General features: G+C 48.3%; 1 protein-coding gene across 2 annotated transcripts in view; it reads left to right on the top strand.

Moving 5' to 3' along the window:
- RNFT2 (ring finger protein, transmembrane 2) overlaps positions 1–22468 on the top strand; it is a 66503-nt gene that overhangs the window by 11879 nt on the left and 32156 nt on the right. For both annotated transcript variants that reach the window (XM_087857315.1, XM_045776050.2), the window contains exon 7: positions 2789–2942. In XM_087857315.1, coding sequence (XP_087713441.1) covers positions 2789–2942 — 154 coding nt within the window. The remainder of the gene's footprint in view (positions 1–2788; positions 2943–22468) is intronic.

Genomic DNA, 22468 nt, shown 5'->3' with positions numbered 1-22468 from the left:
TATACACCTGACAGGCTAACTTTTCGGAAGGCCAGATGTTATAATATATGAAAAGTACTTATTAGGAAAACGGGGTGCTATGAGGAGCAAATGAATTCATTGACGTTAAGACTTTCGCATGGGCCAGGCCCACCTGGAGTGCTCAGGACAGGTTGGCCCACATCATCATCACAGAACACAGGCTTGTCGCTGGAGACCTCCTCTCCCCAGTTAAGCTCATTCTCTAGGCTCGAAATTGACTTCTGTGCCTCCAGCCGCACTCTCTTGCCTGGGTTCTCTTTAACTGTAGACGGCGGCAGTGAGATTTCTAGGTAGAAGCCAGAACGGCACCCTGCGGCCAGTGCTGTGTGGCTCTGGGCAGACGGCTCCACCTCTCGGAGTCTCAGTTTTCTTGCCGATAAGGGGGCCCAAACTATACACCCTGCTTAGGGAGCTGAATTCTCCGTGAAACATTGATATATCATAATCCTATCCTGATCAATACTATTCTTTCATCATGAATTACCATAGGTGTTGGTGGTGGTGCCTCACGAGGGGTGAAACTGACAATAAAATACATCAGTCCATTAAAGTTCATAACGAGTGTCAGAAATAAGTGGACTTGGATGCCTGGGTGGTGCAGTTCGTTAAGTGTTCAACTCTTTGTTTCTGCTCAGATCGTGATCTCAGCGTCCTGAGATCAAGCCCCATGTCGGGCTCTGCACTGGGCATGGAGTCTGCTTAAGATTCTCTTCTCCCTTTCCTCCTCCCCTCCATGCATGCGCACTCACGCGCTTCTGCCCTCTCTCTCTCAAATAAATAAATAAAATCTTAAAAATATAAAAAAGAAGGAAGTGAACTTAGCAATCAATCTGCAGAAACACTTTGACCCTGCCCCTCCTCCAAAAGCAAAAACAGGAAAAAAAACCACTGAGAGGGTGAATTACAACCCAGACAGGTGAATCTAACACCAGCGGGCATCTTTGAGGTAAAAGTAGAAGTTAGATCTTCATTGTATTGCCATCACAGAAGCGTAATAGAGAAGCAGAGTGTGGAAGTCAGCCAACCAGCCCAGGGTCCCAGGGTAGGACAGGAGCAGAGGCAAAGGGTGCTCAGGGCTGCCAGCCTCTCCCTGGGTTAAAACGTGGATGGCCACTCCAACCTGGAGGCAAGGCATCCTCCAGAGACAAGACTAGAACGTGAAAGGACACAGAAGGTATCAGGAGAGGTTGCCAAAATAGATTGTTTTTATTGATTTTCCCCTACTCTAGCTCTTTGAGAATCTTTATTATAAATAGAAATAGATTTTTAAAAATAAAAGTAAAAAACAGACCAGTTCATTCCTAGGAGGCTATAATAAGAGAGCCCAGTTTGTGCTATTTCCTGCCAGCCCAGCAGCATATGTTAGAAGCACTCAGAAAGCATCCACGCTGGGCTGGGTGCACTGCTCCTTGCTTTACGGGGGAACAGAGGACTTAGTGTGGCATTTGCTCAGAGCCTTGAATCCAGCAGGAGGAAAAGGGAGTGGACCAGCACAGTTTGGATGCTGGTTCCTGTCCTGGCTCCCATTCTAGCCAAGAGCCGTGGGCAGGTGACTATACCTCTTGGTGCTCTAGTGTCTCCAGCTCAGATGGGAATAATCATAGCGTCTTTGGGAAAATAAAATGGGTTAAGACATGTAAAAAGTGTGTAGGATAGGCCAGCAATGATGTAAGCAGCCAAGATATCCTAGCTGCTATATTATTATTATGAATAACCGTCATTCTCAGAGGTGGTAGAGAGCAGTGCTACTCAAAATGTGGTCAAAGTTGGAGAATGGCTTGTTGTGTGTGTTTAACAAGGTAAGTGCAAAAATTGAGCATGAAGTTAGCTTACCTGGTCACAGATGGGTAGAATGGGTTTACATACTCTGCGTAGCACTGCTATGGGGTAAAGATTGAAAACATTAACTACAGCCAGGATACCCGGGTCCAAATACACCTCTCTCCCTCAGTATTTGTAGGACCTTATGCATGTTACTTTATCTTTCTATGCCTCTGTTTCCTCATCTGCAAAATGGGGTTGTAAGAGTGCCTACCTCATAGAGTGGCTGTTACTGTCACTGCTGCATGGCAGGGTCTGTAGTACATCTATGATCTCGTTGAATCTCACCAATAACACTATGAAGGAGGGAATCAGTCCCATTTTGCAGATGAGACCACTGAGGCTTATAGAGATAACATTATTTGCCCAGGATCCAATAAATGGAGAAAACTGGATTCAAATTCAGGACTTTCTGATATTAATGCCCATATGCTTATCATGCCATGTGATCTTGGGCCACTTACTTCACCTCTCCAAGCCTCAATGCTTCATTTATAAAGTGGGAATTAGCCATGTTCACTGTGCAGGACAATGAGATACAGTGAGCAGAGAGCTTAGCACAGTGTCTGCACTTCAATTTCCCTCTTCCATATATAGTGTTGACCAACCTACCTGTCTACCTCCCTTTTGCTTCCTCTTATGAAGCTTACTGTGGACTCATAAAACTGGAGGACACCTTAACTAATGAGGCTCCTGGCCAATCTCGATGCATAGCCCTCAGGGGAACTGAGGCTCAGAGAGGTTAAGACATCCACCAGAGGTCACACAGCAAGTTAGTAGCAGATTCAGAAACAGAACACAGATGTCCGATTCCCAGGTCAGTTCTCTGTCGACAGGTAATACTTAACAAGGCTCCCAGAGCGAGTAGCAGGAGCCACCAAGGGCCAGGGACCTTAAGTGAGTATCCTGACTCTCTGAACCTTCCCCCCCCCCCGCCCCCCCGCAGCCTCATATTCCTGAAGCCCAACCTGGAGACGCTGGACTTCTTCGACCTGCTGTGGATTGTGGGCATTGCCGACTTTGTGCTGAAGTATGTCACCATCGCCCTCAAGTGCCTCATCGTGGCCCTACCCAAGATCATCCTGGCAGTCAAGTCCAAGGTAGGCACCGGGTGTGGCCACCAGGTAGCTCCAGTCATGCCGATCATGCAGGGGATTCGGGGCACCTTCTGGAAGAGGGAAGCATAAGTGTGGGCAGAGCTGATGCCAGCAAATCAAATAAACAGAGCCTGTCGCCCACCTCTTACAGTTCCCCGAGTCTGAGCGTGTTCTTTGTGGTCACCACCAACCTCCCCCTGCAAGGGCACCTCTGAGTTTCATTGTTCGAAACTGCCCTTAATGCAATTTTCATCTAAGTGTCCCCTGAGAAAGGAAAAGAACATGTGGACATGCCCTGGGTCCGGCTTCTCCCAGGGAAGGATGGCTTTCATAGGTTTCAACTCTTTGTGACTTTAGGAGCGTTGTTTTTTAAAGGCAGGGTACTGAGACTCAGAAGAAACAAACTCCATGATCGATTAGGGATGTCTGCCATGGACCCAGGATGTGGTGTGGTGGCAGGGGTGCTTTGCGTGCCGGAAGGGCCTGCGGGCAGGTGTTAGGATAGATAACTGTTGTAATTCAGAGGACTGAGCAGAGTTGGGAAAAGACATCATCTTTAGGGGTTAATTCATGCCAGTGCCTCTGCTAGAAGACTCAAAGCAGAGAATCTGGACGAGGGGGACGCACTCAAGAATTTCTGAAGACTCCTGCTTTCCATTCTGTAAAAGCAGCCATCTTTTCAACTTCTGAAAGCCCAGAATTCATCGAGGGCCTTGGCTGGCAGGAGAGCAGATTGGAACTGGCCGTCCATCTTGAGTGCCCAAAGCCATTGGCCAAGCACATCAGAAAAACACTGCTGTGTCCCCTCTTTACTCACACACTCAGTACTTCTGACAGGACACGTGTGGGGTTCCCACATGTCAGGCAATGCTCTGGCACCAGCTGGGTGTCCTGCAGTTCAATTCTGACACTGTCTGCCTGGAGGTCGCATCCCATCCCACATGCGAAGGGCTCAGTCCTATAAGACTGTCCCCACCCCACTTCAGGTACCAATTGCCAGGCCAGATTGTCACCTGTGGTCTGACTGACTGGTTGTCAATCAGGGTTCCCCTGACCCACTCCTTGGGTTCAGTCATTTGCTAGAATAGCTCACAGAACTCAGGGAAACACTTTCATTTACCTGTGTATTCTGTCATAAAGGATATGATAAGCAATACTGAGGAATAACCAGATGAGGGGCACCTGGGTGGCTCAGTCATTAAGCGTCTGCCTTCGGCTCAGGGCATGATCCCGGTGTTCTGGGATCCTCCCCTGGGAGCCTGCTTCTTCCTCTCCCACTCCTGCTTGTGTTCCCTCTCTCGCTGGCTGTCTCTCTCTCTCTGTCAAATAAATAAATAAAAACTCTTTAAAAAAAAAACTCCAAAATGGGTTTCACGGGGCTTAAGTCAGGGTGGGGCAGGGCTGCATTCTTCCTCCATCTTTGGTCAGTAATGGCAGGCTGAGTCCTTCTGTCTTTTCTCTCTCTGACCTCTGCTTTTGTCATCACCTCTTTAAGCCTGAAACTCTTGCCTCTGTCTCATGAGGACCCTCGTGATGACATTGAACCTACCCGGAGAATCCAGGACAACTGCTAAGTCCTTTTTGTCATGGGAGGTTAACATTCACAGCTTTGGGGCATCAGGATGAGGACATCTTTCAGATCGGTACTGTTCTAAGTGCTTTATACACATAAGCTCATTGAATCTGCACAACCCCATGAAGTAGGTACTGTTGTTACTACCATCCCCTTTCACAGACATGGGAAACGGTTCTGAACACACAGGTCCCATTGTGGGCAGCCCTCCACAGACAGCTTTCTGTCAAGGGTTAGTAATTATGCCCTCTTCTCACCCCTTCCAAGCTAGGGTGTAACAGCTCCCTGCCTATGGAAGCTTCTCCACCCCTGGTTGCTTTCCCTAAACCCTGCCCACACCTCTGTAAAGAACAGACGTATTAAACTCTTTTTCAATTAATAAATGGCCAAAAGATTGAAACACCCTTCACCAGAGAAGATCTACCGGTAACAAATTGGTACCTGAAAAAATGCTCACCATCATTAGTAATTAGCTGGAAAACCAGTGAGTTGCCACACACGTGGGTGATGGTGGCCAACACGGAAGGGCCAGACCACACCATATACTGCATGTGGACAGAGCTGCGGGAGAACTTCCGGTGGGATGTAAATGGTACCATCCACTTTGGAAGCCAGTTTGGCGGTTTTTTAAAAGGTGAAGCATACGCCTGCCATAGGGCCCAGCCCTCCCACCCGTAGGCGTCCACCCGGGAGGAGTGATAGCTTACGTCCATGTGAAGACTTGTGTGTGAATGTTCGTACAGCTTTAGTTGTAATATCCACAAACTGGAAATCACCCAAATTCCCATGAATAGGTGAACAGAAAAATTTTGGTATCTGCATGCAAGAAAATACAACTCAGCTGTACGTAAAGGGACAAGCTACAGTTGATCCTTGAACGACACAGTTTTGAGCCGCATGGGTCCACTTATACATGATGTTTTTCTGATAAATACAGCACAGGACTGTCAATGTATTTTCCTTATGATTTTCTTTTTTTCTTTTAAGATTTTATTTATTTGACAGAGAGAGTGTGCATAAGCAGGGGGAGCTGCAGGCAGAGGGAGAGGGAGAAGCAGACTCTCTGCTGAGCAGAGAGCCCTAGGTGGGGCTCGATCCCAGAACCCTGGGATCATGACCTGAGCCAGAGGCAGACGGTTAACCAACTGAGCCACCCAGGCGCGCCCCCCCCCCTTATGATTTTCTTAACATTTTCTTTTCTCTAACTTACTTTGTTGTAAGAATGCAGTGTAAAATACATATGATATACAAAATGTGTGTTAATCGACTTTATGTTACTGGTAAGCCTTCTGGTCAACAGTAGGCTGTTAGTAAAGTTTTCAGGGAATCAAAAGTTCTATGCAGATTTCTGATGGCACAGAGGTCAGTGTCCCTAGTGCCTGCATCCTTCAAGGGTCGACTGAATCGATACAAACAACATAAATGAATCTTAAAATAGTTAACAAATACGCTAAGTGAAAGAAACTGTACCCCTAAAGAGTATGCCTAATGATTCCATTTATAGAAACTCTAGAAAATGGAAGGTGACAGAAAGCAGATCAGAGCTTGCAACTCCTGGAGGTGAGACATACGTTCACTGTCTTGACTGCGGTGATGCTTTCACAGGGGTGTGGGTATAACAAGCTTCTCAAATTGTACTTTAAGAGGAGAGGACGTGGCTGCGTCTACACTGGCTTCAGTCCAAGCGCCTCCCCAGCCTGGGCTGCTGTGGTCAGGGGGTGGCCCCAAATGCTCGTCCTTGGGGCCCCCACTTGAAAGTCCCTTCTAGATCCCTGAACCGTCTTCTTCATAGTACTGTGACAATTTGGGATTACCTGTTTGTGTGATTATTAGGTTTACTTCCATCTTCCCATATACAGAACATCCCTTTTGTCTCCCAGTTTGTCTGTAAGACCTAGCATGGTGGCGTCGGGCAGAGTAGGGCTCTGTAAACAGATGGGTGAGCGACATGGCAGAGAAACCGGAGTTTCATGCCGTCCCCACCCTGTGCCTTTTGGTTGATTATCTCCAGACAGAAATAAGATGGGAAAACTTTTCAATGTCCACTGAGGGCAAGAGACATGAACCCAGCCACGTGAGGAAGCTAGCTCAGCATCAACTGCCTGGAATAATAATAATAGCTCGCAATTATTGAGCACCAACTGTGTACCTGAAACTTTGCTTAGAGCACTTCATGTATGAATTACCTTATGTGGCCCCTTACTGTTCCTTTAGGTGGGTTACCATTACTCTCCTTGATGAATAGGAGATGAGAGGTTGAGGGGGCAGGTGGCTTCTTGAATCACATGGCTGTTACCACTTCGTGCGAGAGCTGGACTTCCCACCCAGGGCCTCTCAGCTTCAGGGCCCACCCAAGCTGTACCTCAAAGTGGATGTGGGAGAAGGGTAAGGAAACAGGCAGTTAATGATTACTCATCACCTAGGACACTCTGGTTCTTGCTAGATTCTTTGCCATGTCCTGACTCACTTCAGGCTCTCATCAGCCCTGTGAAAGGGAATTTATTATTGCCTCTTTCTAGATGAAAAAGTCAGTTTCAGTATCCTGTGGCTGCTGTAACAAATTGCCCTGTGTCCGGTTCCTGAAAACCGCAGAAGTTCGTTTTCTCGTGGTTCCAGAGGCCAGAAGTGCCAAGTCAGTGTCAGCAGGGCGGCACTCCGGATGCTAGGGCACGATCCATTCCTTGCCTCTTCCAGATTCTGGTGGTTGCTGGTGTTTCTTAGCTTGTGGCTGCATCATTTCAGTCTCTGCTTCCGTGGCCACGTGGTCTTTTCCGTGTATGAAGTGTCTCTGTCCCTTCTAAGGATACAGGTGATTGCCTTTAGGGTCCTGGATCATCCAGGATGGTCTCCTTATTCCAAGAATCTTAATCATTTCTTCAAAGACCCCCTTTCCAGAGAAGGTCACGTTCGCAGGTTCTAGGGAGCAGGGGGCTTTGGCCATTTCTTCACTGACTGTCCTGAGACTGAACGAGGTATGAAACACCCAACCAGTCTGTTACAGAATCAGAGTAAGAATCCACGTCTTCCGACTCCCAAGGCTGTGGCCACTGCAGGAGATCCCCTGCCAGGCTCTGAATGGACCACAGGCCAGAGTTCCTGAGCCCCTCCTGACCCCACCACATTCTAGCCACAGGGCCTTGGGTGAGTCACTTTGGGTCCCTGAACACGTTTCATCCTGTGGAAAATCAAGATGTTAACAAAACCCTGCTTGAGATGCTGCAAAGATAAAAAGACTTAATGGATATGGGATGAAATGAGGGGCGGGTTGGTCATTGCCTGGAGAGGAGGCAGGCAAGGCTTTGCAGCCCTCCGTCCACCGCTGGTCCCTGTCCACCTGCCTTCTCATTCCATTTGCTTTTTCCCTCCCACCTGCCCCTCACCCTGTTCTCTGTACTTCAGCCAGATTCTACTTCTTTCATGTCTTTACACACGCCAACTAGTACCAACATGTAGCAAATTCTCTCCTTACCCCATTTTCTAGATGAGAAGCCCAAGGCACTGACTCATGACATAACTAACTTGTACAGTTTCCAGGGTGCGTCATGTGGCACCCAGTCTCCTACGCACTGCACCTGCTGATCCTTATGCCTCAAAGACCCTTCCCCTGCTTCATGTCGTAATTAACTCCTGCTCCTTGGATCACACCTCTTAGAAACCTTCCCTGCCCCTTCAGGCTAGGGATAGTGCCCCTGAGGAGGACTCCCAGAGCACCCTATACTCCTCCTATTCTAGCACTCCCCACCCTGACTGTAATTGCTGGCTTAATTGTCTGCCTTCTCTGCTTGATTGTCACCTCTGTGACAGCAGAAATGAATGCATCTAGCTTGTTTGTCAGTGGGTCACCAGCATTTGATATGCACTAGGAGCGTTTATTATATGTATACAGGGGTAGATGTATGGGTGAATAGATATATGGCTAGATGGATGAATTTGATGGCTGGGCGGGAAGGTTGGTGGATGGGTGGGTGGGTGGCTGGATGGATGGATATTTCGATGAATGGGTGGATATTTGGATGGATGGATGGATGGATGGATGGATGGATGGATGGATGGATGGATGGATGGATGGATATTTCGATGAATGGGTGGATATATGGATGGATGGATGGATGGATGGATGGATGGATGGATGGATGGATGGATAGATGGATGGTTGAGTGAATGAGTTGATAGTCTAGCCAGCTATCCTAAATTTTACCACCTCCTCTTATACCAGCAGTGAGAGCTTAAATTCTTTTCCCAGCTCAGCTCAAACCTCTTATATTTGGTAGCTGTTCAAACAACTCTGTCATAAAGACACAGAAATCCACACAAGGCAAAGTAGTACTCCTGTGTGCTAGAAAGGACCATATAGGGAGCCTCAAAGAAACCTGGAAGCCAAACTAATAATAATAAATATGGCCAAGCATCTCAGTGCAGTTACCAGGAGCTAGGCATTGTGTTAAGTAACGCCATTCACTCAAGAAATACTGCCTCCATGCCAACTATGTGTCAGGCACCGTTCTAGGCACTGGGGATATGTCAGTGAACAAAGTAGACAAAAATCCCCGTACTCATGGACTTTATAGTCTACGGAAGACATAGTCTCATTCAGTCTTAATCCTGGGATGATAGATGTTGATATCTCATCACGGAGCAGAAACTGGATTAAATCACTTGCCGAAGTTTGCAAACCTCATAGTTAACACATAGCAGTAGGACCAGCTCGTGTAGACTCAGCACTCTGAATGCGCCAGGCGTTCATTTCCTTCCAACATCTGTCTTCCCAGGCAAGTGCTGTTGTTTTTTGTGTTTTTTACCGAAGTCCTATTCACATACTATGAAATAAACCACTAATCGTTGTCAAGTCTACAATTCAGTGGCATTCAGTATATTCACAGTTACGTGCACCCGTCACCTCTCTCTAGTTCCAAGACCTTCTCATCACCCCAAAAGGAGCCTTCCCCACTTCACTCACAGACATTTCACACAACCCTAACCTCTGGCAACTACTACTAATTGGCTTCCATCTCTATGGATTTACCTATTCTGGACATTTCATATAAGTGGAATCATCTATTATGTGACCCCGTGCCTGGCTTCTTTCCCTATGCATACCATGCTCAAGGTGTATCCACCTGTACAAGTGTCAGGACCTCATTCCTTCTTAGAGCTGAATCGTATTCTGTCGTATGGGTAGACCGCCATTTGTTTATCCATCCACCCGTTGGTGTACATTTGGGTTTTATGGACACTTTTTAGCTATTATGAATAGTGCTGTTCTAACCATTTGTGCACAAGTATCTGTTTGAACACAGTTTTTCTGGGTACATACCTAGGAGTGGAATTGCTGGGTCATGGGATAATTCTTCGACTTTTCAAGAAACTGCCATACTGTTTTCCACAGCGGCTATACCATTTTGCATTCCAACAGGTACTGTTTTTATCTATGTTTTCCAGAGGAGGAAACAAGCAAAGTGAGAGGTTAAGGAGGTAACCCTAGGCCACACAGCTTGTAAGTGGCTGAGCAGGGGTCTGAACTTGGGAAGTCTAACTCCAGAACCCCTGCTCTGAGTTACTAGGCCATATTGCCTCCCACGTAAGCTCCCTGGGGTGGTTCGGGAATTGCTCAGAGTTGATTAAGGGGAGGGGTCCCCAAATACCATCTGTACAACATTCCAAGTTCAGACCATGGCTCCTTCACTTCCTTCTCCTTCAAACAGGCACTTCTGGGGGCGAGGATGGGACCCGACACCCTTTCCCTGTGCCACCGAGGTGTGGGCGACAATTATTAATGCCTCCCTGGCAACTGTCCAGCCCCCTCTTTCTGATTATTATTATTTTATTCGGTGAGATTAATGTGCCGGGTCAGAGCATAATCCAGCCTGTAAAAAGTGATGTGAATAGTCCCCTCAAGATAAATTGCAGGCTTGGAAAAGGTTCACAGCCTTTCCTTGCCTATCTAAGTGCTCTTCCGAATCCTCATCAATCCTTGTCTGGGCAGAAGAAAAGGACGGGTCTTCATTTGCAGCTGGGTGGGAGGGGGGGGAAGAGCACATCTGTCAGGGACCCCTAATGGCTCACAGCACAGATGCTGTGTCCTACGCCTCCATGCCATCCGCTGAGAGGGTGGGTTGGTTTTTAATATGATAATAGTGATGCTGGAAGGGCTTTTGGCATTTGGATTTGCTTGATGACTCTGTGGTCCCTGACGTGTGAGGCTGGGTGAGCCACCAATTCCCAGGTGCCTCCAGACACTGGGGAGGCCTGCCGGGAATCTTCTCATACCTGGGCCTCCCAGGAGAGCCGTGTTCCTTGGCCAGCCAAGACGGGTTTGGGGTTAAGGATGGCAACCACTGGCCGGCAACCCCAACCCTAAACCGTCACACTGGTCGGATGTCTAGAGCAGCCACTTGTCATTATAAATCCAGGTAACTTATATAACCCTCATGTCTTAGCTTTGCCTGCTCTAACCTCGTCATCAGGGACTATATCCCTTGCTCACTCTGGACCAGCCACCAGTGGCCTCAAGGTCTCCCCGATGCACCCAGCATCTTCCTTCTCAGGCCCTTTGCACTACTGCTCCCTCCACCTGGGGCAGTTTTCTCCCAGTGTCCCCATGGCTTTCTCCTTCCCATCATTCAAGTCTTGCTACAGTGTCACTTACTCTGAGACCGTGTCACCTCCCTGGCCACCCTGTTGAAAGTGCCTGTCCTCAGCCTGCATTGCCACACCCCCATTTTATTTCCTCCCTCAGAAACATAGAGTTCTTGGCCACTTCTTTCCCTCCCCAATCCCCCTGACATTATGCGGGACCTGTGGGCTGACATGGGCAATCCTAGACCCTGAGAATACAAAAATAAGGATGAAAACTGGTTTTATATTAATCTCATCCAGACCTAGTTAAAAGGGCAAAAATCTTGGTCCAGAAACATGCATATCATACACTCTATCTCCTATTAAGTAGAAATTACTAAAAATCTGGCTTATATGCACTGCTGCTTCTCTTTATTAAAATGAAATACTCTTCATCCAGCATTCTAGAGCTGCACTGGGCAATATGGCAGCCACAAGCCATGTGTGGCTTTTTTTTTTTAATAAAAATTTTGTTTTTAAGTAATCTCTATACCCAATGTGGAGCTCACACTTACAACCCCGAGATCAAGAGCCACATGCCCCACAGACTGAGCCAGCCAGGCACCACCACACATGGCTATTTAAATTTAAATCAGGTACATTTAAAATTTCCCGGTTGCCCTGGCCATGTTTCCAGGGCTCAGTAGCTGGCTGTGACCGGTGGCTGCCATTTTGGGCAACGCAGACATGGAATATTTCCATCATCGTTGAACGTTCATTGGACAGCACATTCTAGAACGTTCTGAGGACAGAGTTTATTCCACCTCCCGATGGTAGGCATAGCAGGCAGCTGCCATTCTGCCCATTTCTCAGATGGGAAGACATAGAAGCTGGCATTTGCCTGAGAGCTGTCCAGATCTAGTATATGGAGGCAGCTCCACAGAACAGAAAACGCTGGCCTTGAGCAAAAACACATACAACCTGGCTCCTTGACGTGTTCCCTATGCGACCTTGAGCAAGTGACCTTACTCTTTGGAGCGCTCAGCTTCCTCATCCCTAAAGTGGTCATCTTGAGGTTCTTGACCTCTCGAGGTTCTCAGAAGGTAGAAGGCCTGGTACCTAGCTTCCCGGGTAGTTACTAGGATCACCCGCATCTGAAAGCAAGGAAAGTCTTCACTCCACTGTTTTCTCCAAAGAACCCAGCATTTGACCAACTTTCTGTCTTTTCCGTAAGAATAGGAAAGAGGGGGCACTGGGGTGCCTTAGTCGGTTACGTGTCTGCCTTTGGCTTGGGTCATGATCCCAGGGTCCTCCCTGACTTGTGGGGAGCCTGCTTCTCCCTCTCTTCCCTGCTTGTGTTCTCTGTCACTATTCTCTCTCAAATAAATAAAATCTTAAAAAAAAAAAAAAATAGGAAAGAGGAGGCCCTTTCCAAGTCCAAAGTCGTCTTAACCTGAACTTCCTATTGGGTGAGACTCCACAAGATGTCAGCCTTATTGCCTCACTTCCAAGTACAGGGGAGGAGAGGGAGGGCAGACAAAAGCTAAGAAAGGTGGTTTTCTCTGATGTGAAAGCCCAGAGGATTCATAAGGCTTTTTGTGCTATTAAAATCCCTCCATTTTCTGGGCCCTGAACCCAGCCCTTTTGCTCTCAGAGTGGCTTCCCATCGAGTGAGTCTCCCTCCCTTTCTGGAGGGCAAGCACTCCCCTCTCTGCCCTGCCCTGCCCTCCTGAGCAGACATCTGTCTATGCCGGGGCGGCCTGGGTGGCCTAGACCTAGGCTCTGGTTCTTACAGCACATCATTCTTATATGAAAGTGCAGAATTTCTCCCAGGGCCAGATGCATTTGCCCCAGATTCCTGTACAGGGGCTGCTAGAAGGGATTAAAGCAGTGATCCCCGACTGTGGGGTTGTCACAACTGGGTTGAAGGGATTGCTATTGGGTTTTAGTGGGTAGAGCCAGGGATGCTGCGAAGCATCCCGCAGTGCACAGGACAGCCCCCCCACCCCCCAAGAACGATCCAGTCCAAAGTGTCCACAGTGCCAGGGCGGAGAAACCCTAGGTTAAATGTTTGTTTTATGGCCCCGAGTCAGCTCCCCTACTGTGATAGGCTGAATTGAAATTCATATGTTGAAGTCCTATCCCTGATACCTCAGAACGTGACTGTGTTTGGAGAAAGATCCTTGAAACAGGCAGTTATGTTGAAATGAAGTCATGAGGTAGGTCCCTGATCCAACTGGTGTCCTTATAAAAGGGAAATTTGTACACATACACACACACATACAGGGAAGACCGCATGAGGACACAGGGAGAAGACAGGCATCTGCGAGCCAAGGAAAGAGGCCTCGGAAGACACCAACCCCGCTGACACCTCGGTCTCAGACTTCCAGCCTCCAGAACTGGGAGAAAATAAATGTGTGTTGTTGGAGCCTCCAGGCTGTGGCCCTTGGCCATGGCAGCCCTAGAAAGCAAATACACCCATGCACCAGTTTGCCTACACTTCTGTCCTCTCTTGAGAATGCTTTTGCATTCATGCCGATTGTCCCTCCCTCTAGTTACTGAGGATACTCGGTGTTTTTTAAGAGGTTACAGAGTCACAGGATTCAGAAGTTAAAAATGCCCAAAACAGCATATGGTGAAAAATACTCCTTCCCTCCCTTGCCCCCAGGCACCTGTTTGGCCTCGGAGGAGGTAATCATCATCCCTGGATCTTTTCATCACTATCGGATCTATATTCAAGGAAACGTGTGTGTATCTTCATCCTATTCATCTTTATGTAATCGAACAGTAATGTTGTACACGCAGCTCCCATTGTGCTTGTTAGAGATCGTTCCAGGCAACTACGTAGAGAGAACACAGCCTGATGGTTAAAAGCCAGACTGCCTGCATTTCAAATCCTGTTTGGGAAACCCTCTGTCACTTACCAGCTATGTGACCCTGCACCTTCGCCCCTGCCTGCTCTCCTTTCCTCATCTATAAGATGAAATAATAATAGGATCTACTGCTATTAGTTTTCAATTCATGCCTAACAAATTACCACCAACTTAGCAGCTTAAAAAAAAAAAAAACCATTTATTAGTTCCATTTTGTAGGTCAGAAGCTGGGCGGACTTGACCACTTTCATTCTCTGTATAGGGTCTCACAAGGTCAGAATCAAAGTGTTGGTCGGGCTGGGCTCCTATCTGGAGTTGCTGGAAAAGAATCTACTTCCAGGCTTATTCAGGTTGTTGGCAGAATTCATTTCTGGGCGGTCGTGGGACTGAAGACCCTGTTTTGCTGGGTGTCGGCCACGGGTCGCTCTGAGCTCCCAGAGACCACTCTCTGTCTTTCCCTGTGGCCTCCACCAACTTCAAGCTAGAAATGGCATGTGGAATCCTTCTCCTGCTTCATATCTTCCTGACTTCTTCCCTTTCTGCATTTAAAGGACTCGTGTGATTGGATTAGACCCACCCAGACAGTCTCCCTTTTGATAAACTGACAGTCAACTGATCGACTGATCCGTAACCTTAATGACATCTGCGAAATCCCTTTCCTCCTGTGATATAACAGACTCTAGGTGAGACAGCTCACCCTAGTACAGTCCTGAGGGTCAAGGTGGGAAATTTGGGGGGAAGCACAACACGCTACCTCCAAGGGTGTTGTGAGGATTCGGTTGCATATCTCACGGCATGCAATATATAAAAGTTAGCTTTTTAGGGGGTGAGGATCCCCTGGATTTTTGTGTTGTGGAAACGGTTTAGATTTATTAAGGATTTTCAAAGAGATTCCTCTAAAGACACCTTGGACAGTTGTGAATTGCTTAGTCCTCCTTGACCCATTGATTCTGTGGTTCTCCAGGACTCAACCTAAATGTCACTTTCCTCCTGGTCCCCTTAAGACAGTGGTAGTTTCCCTCGTTCATTTTCCCACAGGCCCTCGTCCCAGCACTTATGGAACTGCTTGGTAATTATCTGGGCCATTGTCTCCTCCTCCAAACCATAAATTCTGAGGGGCCGATACCTGTCTGTCCCATTCACTGATTCGGCCCACCTCTTCAAACAAATCCTTACAGACAGTAACCCTAGGAGGGGGATGGCCAGGTTTGCCTAAACCCATTTTACAGATAAAACTGAAGTTTAGGGGGACACCTGAGTGGCTTACTCGGTTAAGCAGCCAAATCTTGATTTTAGCTCAGGTCATGATCTCAGGGTGGTTAGATGGAGCCCCGCATCAGGCTCCACTGTCACTGGGGAGTCTGCTTGGGATTCTCTCCCTCTCCCCCTCCCCATTTGTGTGCTCCATCTCTCTCTCTCTCTCTAAAATAAATAAATCTTTAAAAATAAATAAAAATTTAAAAAAAAAAACCCAAGGTTTAGGGAAGCTAACCAGGTTGTCAAGGGTCAGTGTACTCACAGGTAGCAAAGCTAAGACCCAAACCCAGCTCTTTTGACTTGAGACGTAACAATAAGAACATTTCTCAGTGTTTCTTCCTGTTTATGTATCCACTGTGCAAAATGCTTTATTCATGTCATTTCATTTGGACCTATAAACAATACTATGAGAAGGGCGCTGTTCTTATTCCCATCTTATAGATGAGAAAACAAAGGGTCAGAGTCACCCAAGAAAGTCACTTGGCTGGTAAGCAGAGTCAGGGTGTGAGCACAGCAGGTGCTCTGTCTGCCTACAGCTGTTAATTGAAGATACTGATCCATCTCTCATCGTCAGGCTTCACTGGAACAGAACAGAAAGCCAGCAACCAAGATACTAATTGTTAGCAATATTAGAATTACCTAATGTTTACTGTGATTTTATGCTTAAAAAGAAACTTCCATCTCTGGCATTGCCAAGAAGATTCTAGAGCAAGACAGACTAGCAAGAAATTGTCTTTTCCTAGAGACGCTGTGCAATCATGAAAAGAGCAGAGACTCTGAAATTGAACTTAGGTTCACATTCCTCCTCCACTCCCTTCTGCCTCCGGGACCTTGGTTCACTTCACTGAGCCTCAGTGTCTCCCATCTTAAAATGGGAATATCAGGTTACCTCATAACCTTGTTGTGAGAATTAATGAAAATAACACAGGTCAAGTGCTGGCTGGTTATTGTTATTTTTTTTTAAGATTTATTTATTTATTTTAGAGAGAAAGCAAGTGCATGCAAGTGGGGGGGGGGCAGAGGGAGAGGACCTCAAGCAGACTCCGCACTGATTATGGAGCCCACTGCAGGGCTCAAACCCATGACCCATGAGAGCATGAGCTGAGCTGAAACCAAGAGTCAGATGTTTAACCAACTGAGCCACCCAGGCGCACCAGTTATTACTATTTTAAAGGAGGTAGAGAGCATTAGCAGTTATCCAGTTACAGTTTAAAGTGAGCAAGAAAGTCAGAATCTAACCAAAATCAGATGGAACAAAATACCATTTACTAAACAATGATTCTGGGGCCTTAGGGAGATGTTAATGGGCATTTTTTAAAAAGGTGTTCCATGGTCAGATAACTTTGAGAAATGCTCTGAGTGTTATCCACCCCCCACCCTGCCTGTACATTGACATAGTAAAGGCTCTGAGAAGTTCTACAGTGAAGAAATTAATTTCACTTTGACATTTGCCCAACTTGTTAACCATGGAACCCTTTTATTGAGGAGCTGCAAAGTCTAGTTCGGGGGTTGGCAAACCCCAACCTGTGAACCCAGTGCCTATTTTGGTAAAGTTTTATTAGAATATGGCCATGCTCGTGCATTGAAGTATTATCTGTGGCTCCTTTCAGGCTGCAAAGGCAGAGTTGAATAGTAGAAACAGAGTCTGTATGACCCGCAAAACCTAAAATATTTGATGTCTGGTGCTTTGAGAAAAACTTAGCTAAATAACTCTGATCAGGAGTTTGAATCGATTTACATTCCGAATTCATTGTAGTTTGGCCTTTGTAAGAAAGGTATGTCTAAAGGGGAACTCAGTAGTCTACAGCAGGCAGACACGTGGGGAATAGAAGACCCTAAGGGGTGAAATATGGCCAGAGGCTCTGCTGGAAACCAGCAGAAGTGAGTTTGGCTAAATGTCATTATTATGGACTTGACTATTTGAAATTGCCAGGCTAATTTTCAGTTTTACCCTAAGGCAGTAAGTGGCTTGCCAGGGTTTTTAGGATGACATTCATCCCTAGAATTTGTTCTTTCTTTGCTCTGCTTGAAGTTTATAGCTCAGGTGCTCACTCATCCCGGAAGTGCTGAAGCCTGAGATAACAAACAGTCTGACACTTCCCATGTGCTGGCCTGTGTCAGGCATCACTAATCTATCATGGCCCTGCTTCACCCAGGTTCATCTCAATGCAGCAACCCAGACAGTCCCAACCAATCAATGTCAGAACATGAGAAGAAGCCTAGTCTTTAACTTCAGTTCTTCCTTGTAAAGAAAATGGAACATTCTGGCAGCTGCAGAGCTCTGTGGCCCCTCAGCTGATTGGATGGGGCCCACCCAGATTATTGAGGCATAATCTCCTTTACTTAAAGTCAGCTGATTGTAGGTGCTAATCACATTTACACAGTACCTCCAGCAGCAACCCTAAATTAGTGTCCGATTGCGGCGTAACTGGGTGCTAGAACCTAAATCAAAGCATGAAACTAACCATCAGCAGTCCCCCATCGAACGAGATTCCGATTTGGGGACCGAGACCAACATTTTATCCTGTCAAGGAAGTATACATCTAGTCCAATTTATTGAAATTTTTAAAATAAAAGCTGGTCTTTGAACTTGATCAAAAATCACTTGGTTTTCCTCCTTAGCTCTGTTACGGTGAGGAACTGCGTTACCTACCAGGTTTCCTCTTAAGCGTTCATTGTTGGAATGAACCCCCGGCCCCCCGCTCCTGACGTAGTATCCTCTGATAATGCCTCTGGATTCTGCGTGCCACTATTTTACTTAGGATTTTTGCATCAGCAGCCATTAGAGTCCCTGTCCCTTTGTGGGTGACTTCCCAGAAATCGCTCACATCACTTTCGCAGACATGTCAGTCACACTCACTGTCTGGGGAGCTGGGAGCATCTTCTTCTTAGCTGGGTGCCAAGGGACTGAAACAAAAAGTCAGCCTTCTTATTTTGAAGGAAGAGGAGGAGAATGGACAGGGGGAGGCCCCGTCAGTCTGTGTCCCGGCAGGAGAATCTCCGGTTTGCAGGTGAGATTCAGCAAGGTGTGTTCACTTACCCAGGGTCACAGAGCAAGTCTGTGGCAGAGCTATGACTTGAGGCCAGGTCTTCCAGATGCCAAGGGAGATGCCCCAAGGACCAACAATCAGAATAGAACAAATGTCATAATACATAATATTAAGTAACTCGTTTGCCCAGTACTAAGAGCTCCATAAACATGAACGGATCCTCACAACAACCCACTGAGGTTGATACTCCTCTAATCCCCCATTTGCAGATGAGGAGCCTGAGGCACAGAGAGGGTAAGTGACTTGCCAAGGGTCACACAGCGGATAAGTGGCAGGGCTGGAATCTGAACTTGGCAGTCTCATTCCAGAACCGCCACTCTTAAGCATCACACAGTCCTCTCTGCTCATCACTCCCTACCCCCCCCCACCCTGTTCCCCGAACACAAATGGTACAGCTAATATTCTGTGAGGCTGAGAACTGGTAGGACTTGCTCCCCAGCAATCCAGAGACCACAACCCCATCTCCAGCTGCCTCTGGTCCATAATCTCCTCCCTCTGCCACCCCCCACCCCAGCCCCACTCGGTCTCAGGGACCTGCACCTCATTTTCTGTTGTTCTTGTTTTGCTTTGTTTTTCTCCTTCACTCTGTTCCGTGGGAGACTCTCAAAGGCTACATTCTGCCGCCAGGGGACACAGGAGGGACAGGGCAGACACCTGAGATTTCCCAAACCCCTTGCGCCGGAAGGCGGGGGGTGGGGGGCGTGCAGGGGGGTATTTATTTATTTATCTAGTCCTGTTCTGCTCCACACCCCCCAAGCTGTTGTTCCTCACTGGGGAAGATGAAAAACGGCTTCAGACAATGGAGGACAAGGCTTGCCACATGGCCCCCGCAGTTTAATTTCCTTTAATTCATTTTATATTGAACCAAATGATACTGTTTGTTTTTAATGGCAAACACTCAGCACGGAGGAGGGGCGGCCAGGCCTCCTCCTGGGGAAATTAGGAACACAGCTGCTATTTAAACTCTCCTGCCACTCTGCTCCCCCCACACCCCACCCCTACACTGGGCCTCTGGAAATCACTTTCCAGGTTGAAAGATGATACCTTTCACCAGCTCAGATGGTCACTGTGCAGAGAGCTGGCCCGGCTCTGCCCCAGCTGCAGTCAGCCCCCCTTAGTATGGCCGCCCCATCCCAAGGCCCACCCTTCTCCAGGAAAAAGTGGATACACAGGAATGGGGACCAGGGGCTGTGGTGCCCCTATCCCCACCTGCCCGTTGCTGAAAATCCACAGGCACCTGGTCCAAGCTGGGCTCATCTGGTACCCTGTCCCAGGAACTGAGTAACGTAGAAGTTGGGTGCCTTTATTCAGCACCTGGGGCAGTCTGCACCCTACCCAGATCCCCAGGTGATTTGTGTGTATGTGAAAGTTGACAGTCAAGAGGAGAGGTCCTTCCACGTGGACAGTGAGGTGGCCAGGTGGTCCAGTGCTCCTCTGAAGCCTGGGAGAAGCCAGAATCCCTCCAAAGTCCCTTTTTGCTGAGATGGGCCAGAGTCAGCTTTAGCTCCTTGCAGGGACAGAGAACTTGGCTAGATACACCAGTCCCTTTGACAGACGCTGGAGGGATTCACAAGTCTTTGGCCTGCTTGTGACTTTAGTAGGGGTCAATTATGTTGACTAATGCCCAATTTGGACATTCCAGAGACCCCTGCAGTCCCTCAGAGGTTGGGTTACACCCCTGCCCTGTTGAAACCAAGGCCCACAAGTTACTGGTTCCAGGTCACGTGATTGATCATCTCCTGTATTCATTCTACAGATACGTATTGGATGTCGACCGAGTGCTAGGTGTGGGGGCTATCCAGACCCAGGACTTTCAAGCTCAGCCCTCCCAGGCTGATGGGTCGGCAGGCAGAGAAGCAGTGACTACAGGACCCTCTTGGAAAACAGTGGAGCCCCCAAACCAGCCCCCAGCAAAGTCTTCCTAGATAGGGTGACCTCAGCACTGAGTTTTTAAGAGGGGTGGGAGTTAACCAGGCAAAACGAAGCCAGAGGGACGTGCCAGCGAGAGGGGACAGCCAGAGCCGTGACAGGGAAGTAGGAAACAGTTTGGCATGTGCATTTTTCCAGGAAACTCTTGAACCTGTCCTCTGCACTGGGGGACTCTAAGCACCAGGAAGGCAGGGAGGACATCTGCCATTCTCATGCTTAGACCCAGTGACACATGGGAGGTGTGCGGTGACTCTCAAATGAACAGATGGGGGCATGCAAATGGTTGGTGTGAGCAAGTACGTGGGGTAAGGCCCAAGTTCCAGCCCTGCCTTTCCAAGCAACGTTATGGGTACGCGGCGGCAACCCCTACTCTGGGCTGCTGCGGGGATTAATTAGCCGGCTAAGTGGTGATTATTTTGCTCTTCTCCAGTTAAATGATTAGGGAGGCAGCCAGGCTCCCTGAGGTGGCCTCCGAGGCGTCCACTTCACGTCCTCCCTCCAGGTGGGGGCCTGGCATTGTGCCGTGGGCAGCAGGGTATGGGTGGGGCTGTCCTGCCCTCGCTTCCCCCCCAGCTGCTCCTCCTTCCCCGGGGAGAAAGAAGGGGCTTGGAACGGAGATTTGGCCCAAGGGAGCCCACCACTTGCATACATTTCTCAACCCTCAGCTTGTCCAAAAACGTCCCAGAGTCCATCAGGAAGCGCTTGAGTTCTGGAGTCAGGCAGAGCCGAATTTGAACCCTGGTCTGCCATTCCCATGTGTAGTGCCTCCGGCCAGTCACCTGCCTCCTCTGTGCCTCAGTTTCCTCAGCCCTGAGAAAGGAGATCATGCTGCTTACCTCTCAGGGCTTTAGGGGAGATTGGAGGTGAGCTAGAAGATAAATTTTATTTTTTAAAAGATTTTATTTATTTATTTGACACAGAGAGGGAGAGAGTGCACAAGCAGGGGGAGCAGGAGAGGGAAAAGCAGGCTCCCCACTGAGGAGGGAGCCCGATGCAGGGCTCGATCCCAGGACCCTGGGATCATGACCTGAGCTGAAGGCAGACGCTTAACCACTGAGCCACCCAGGCGCCCCTAGAAAATAAATTTTAAATAAGACACAGGTGGAATGTCCCTTCAGCAATTTCTGACATGTAGCAGATACTCAGTGTGTGTGTCTGTTTTTCTTTTTGAATGTTTTCCCTCATTACCCTCCCAGGTCAGGACTCTGCTGAAGGTTGGAGATTGGGGGTGTAAACCAGGCCTGTTGTTCAGAGGCTGAGAACCCACTAAAACTTGGCAGACCTCTGGCTCTTCTCCTTAGGGCCCAGAAGTGCCAAGGTCAGAACAGCCCAGAGAAGGAAGGAAGTGTTACCCTTCCTAGTTACCTATTTTCATCCAGCCCTGGACAGGATCTGGGTTTGAATTTGGCTTTGCCGTTGTGTTTGAATTTGACCTTGGCTCCTTGGTGAGCAAAGTCACAGCTTCGAGCTTCTGTAGCCACATTTGTGTACAGGACTAGTAGATAATATTACCCACCTCAAGGAGGAGCCCAGTGAGGAGCACACAAGGTCATGTGTTAGGAAGGCTCAGCAGAGAGTTTTCAGCACCTGCTAAGTCTGGGCTGTGAGGATAAGACCTTTCCTGCCTTCAGGGGGCTGACAGAGAGATAGGGGGAGAGACACACACCAAAGCACAAGGACAGGACAGAGTGAGAAGACCCCTGGAGCCCAGAGACTCATTCCCTGCTGTGTGCACGTTCAGGGTCGCCAGCATATCACACCTCCTATAAATACCTGCAGAGTGGCCGCAGCAGAGGCACGCAGGGACAGCAAGGCGATGCAGGAGAGGAGGAGCGCGCGCTCTCTGTTCCCTCGTGGGCTTGGCCTTAACTGGCTTGCTGCAGGCCCCTGGGGCTTGGCATTCCTGAGAGCACCCTTGCCCCTGCACTGGGTAAGGCAGGGGCTCCCTGCAGCCAGGTTTCCGCGTCTAGGGCTGTTCCTGTTTTGAAAGGAGGAAACCATCATCCCCAGCCTTCAGCACTTCATCCGTAATCTTACAGCCGCTCAGAGGCAAGGGAGTCTTTCGGACCACCTGCCTGGCCCTCGTCTCTTTCTGGCCTGACATCCCATCTGTCGCTTGCCAGTTTTGAAGTCCTCTTGGCCCCTCCTCCCTCAGGCCCACTCTTGTTCTGTCACCTCCAGGCCCTTGCGGTGCCTGTCCCCTCTGCTAGGAACACCATCCTCCTGACCCCAGCCCCATCTGGCTGACCTTTAATTGCTCACAGTTGTGTGTTTACGTCTCACTTCTCCTGG

The sequence above is a fragment of the Ursus americanus genome, chromosome 30, assembly GCF_024610735.1.
Source record: "Ursus americanus isolate L20-20 chromosome 30, mUrsAme1.1.p, whole genome shotgun sequence".
Classification (NCBI taxonomy): domain Eukaryota; kingdom Metazoa; phylum Chordata; class Mammalia; order Carnivora; family Ursidae; genus Ursus; species Ursus americanus.
Note: the sequence above shows the minus strand (reverse complement) of the source record. Positions and strands in the feature narration are given on the sequence as shown.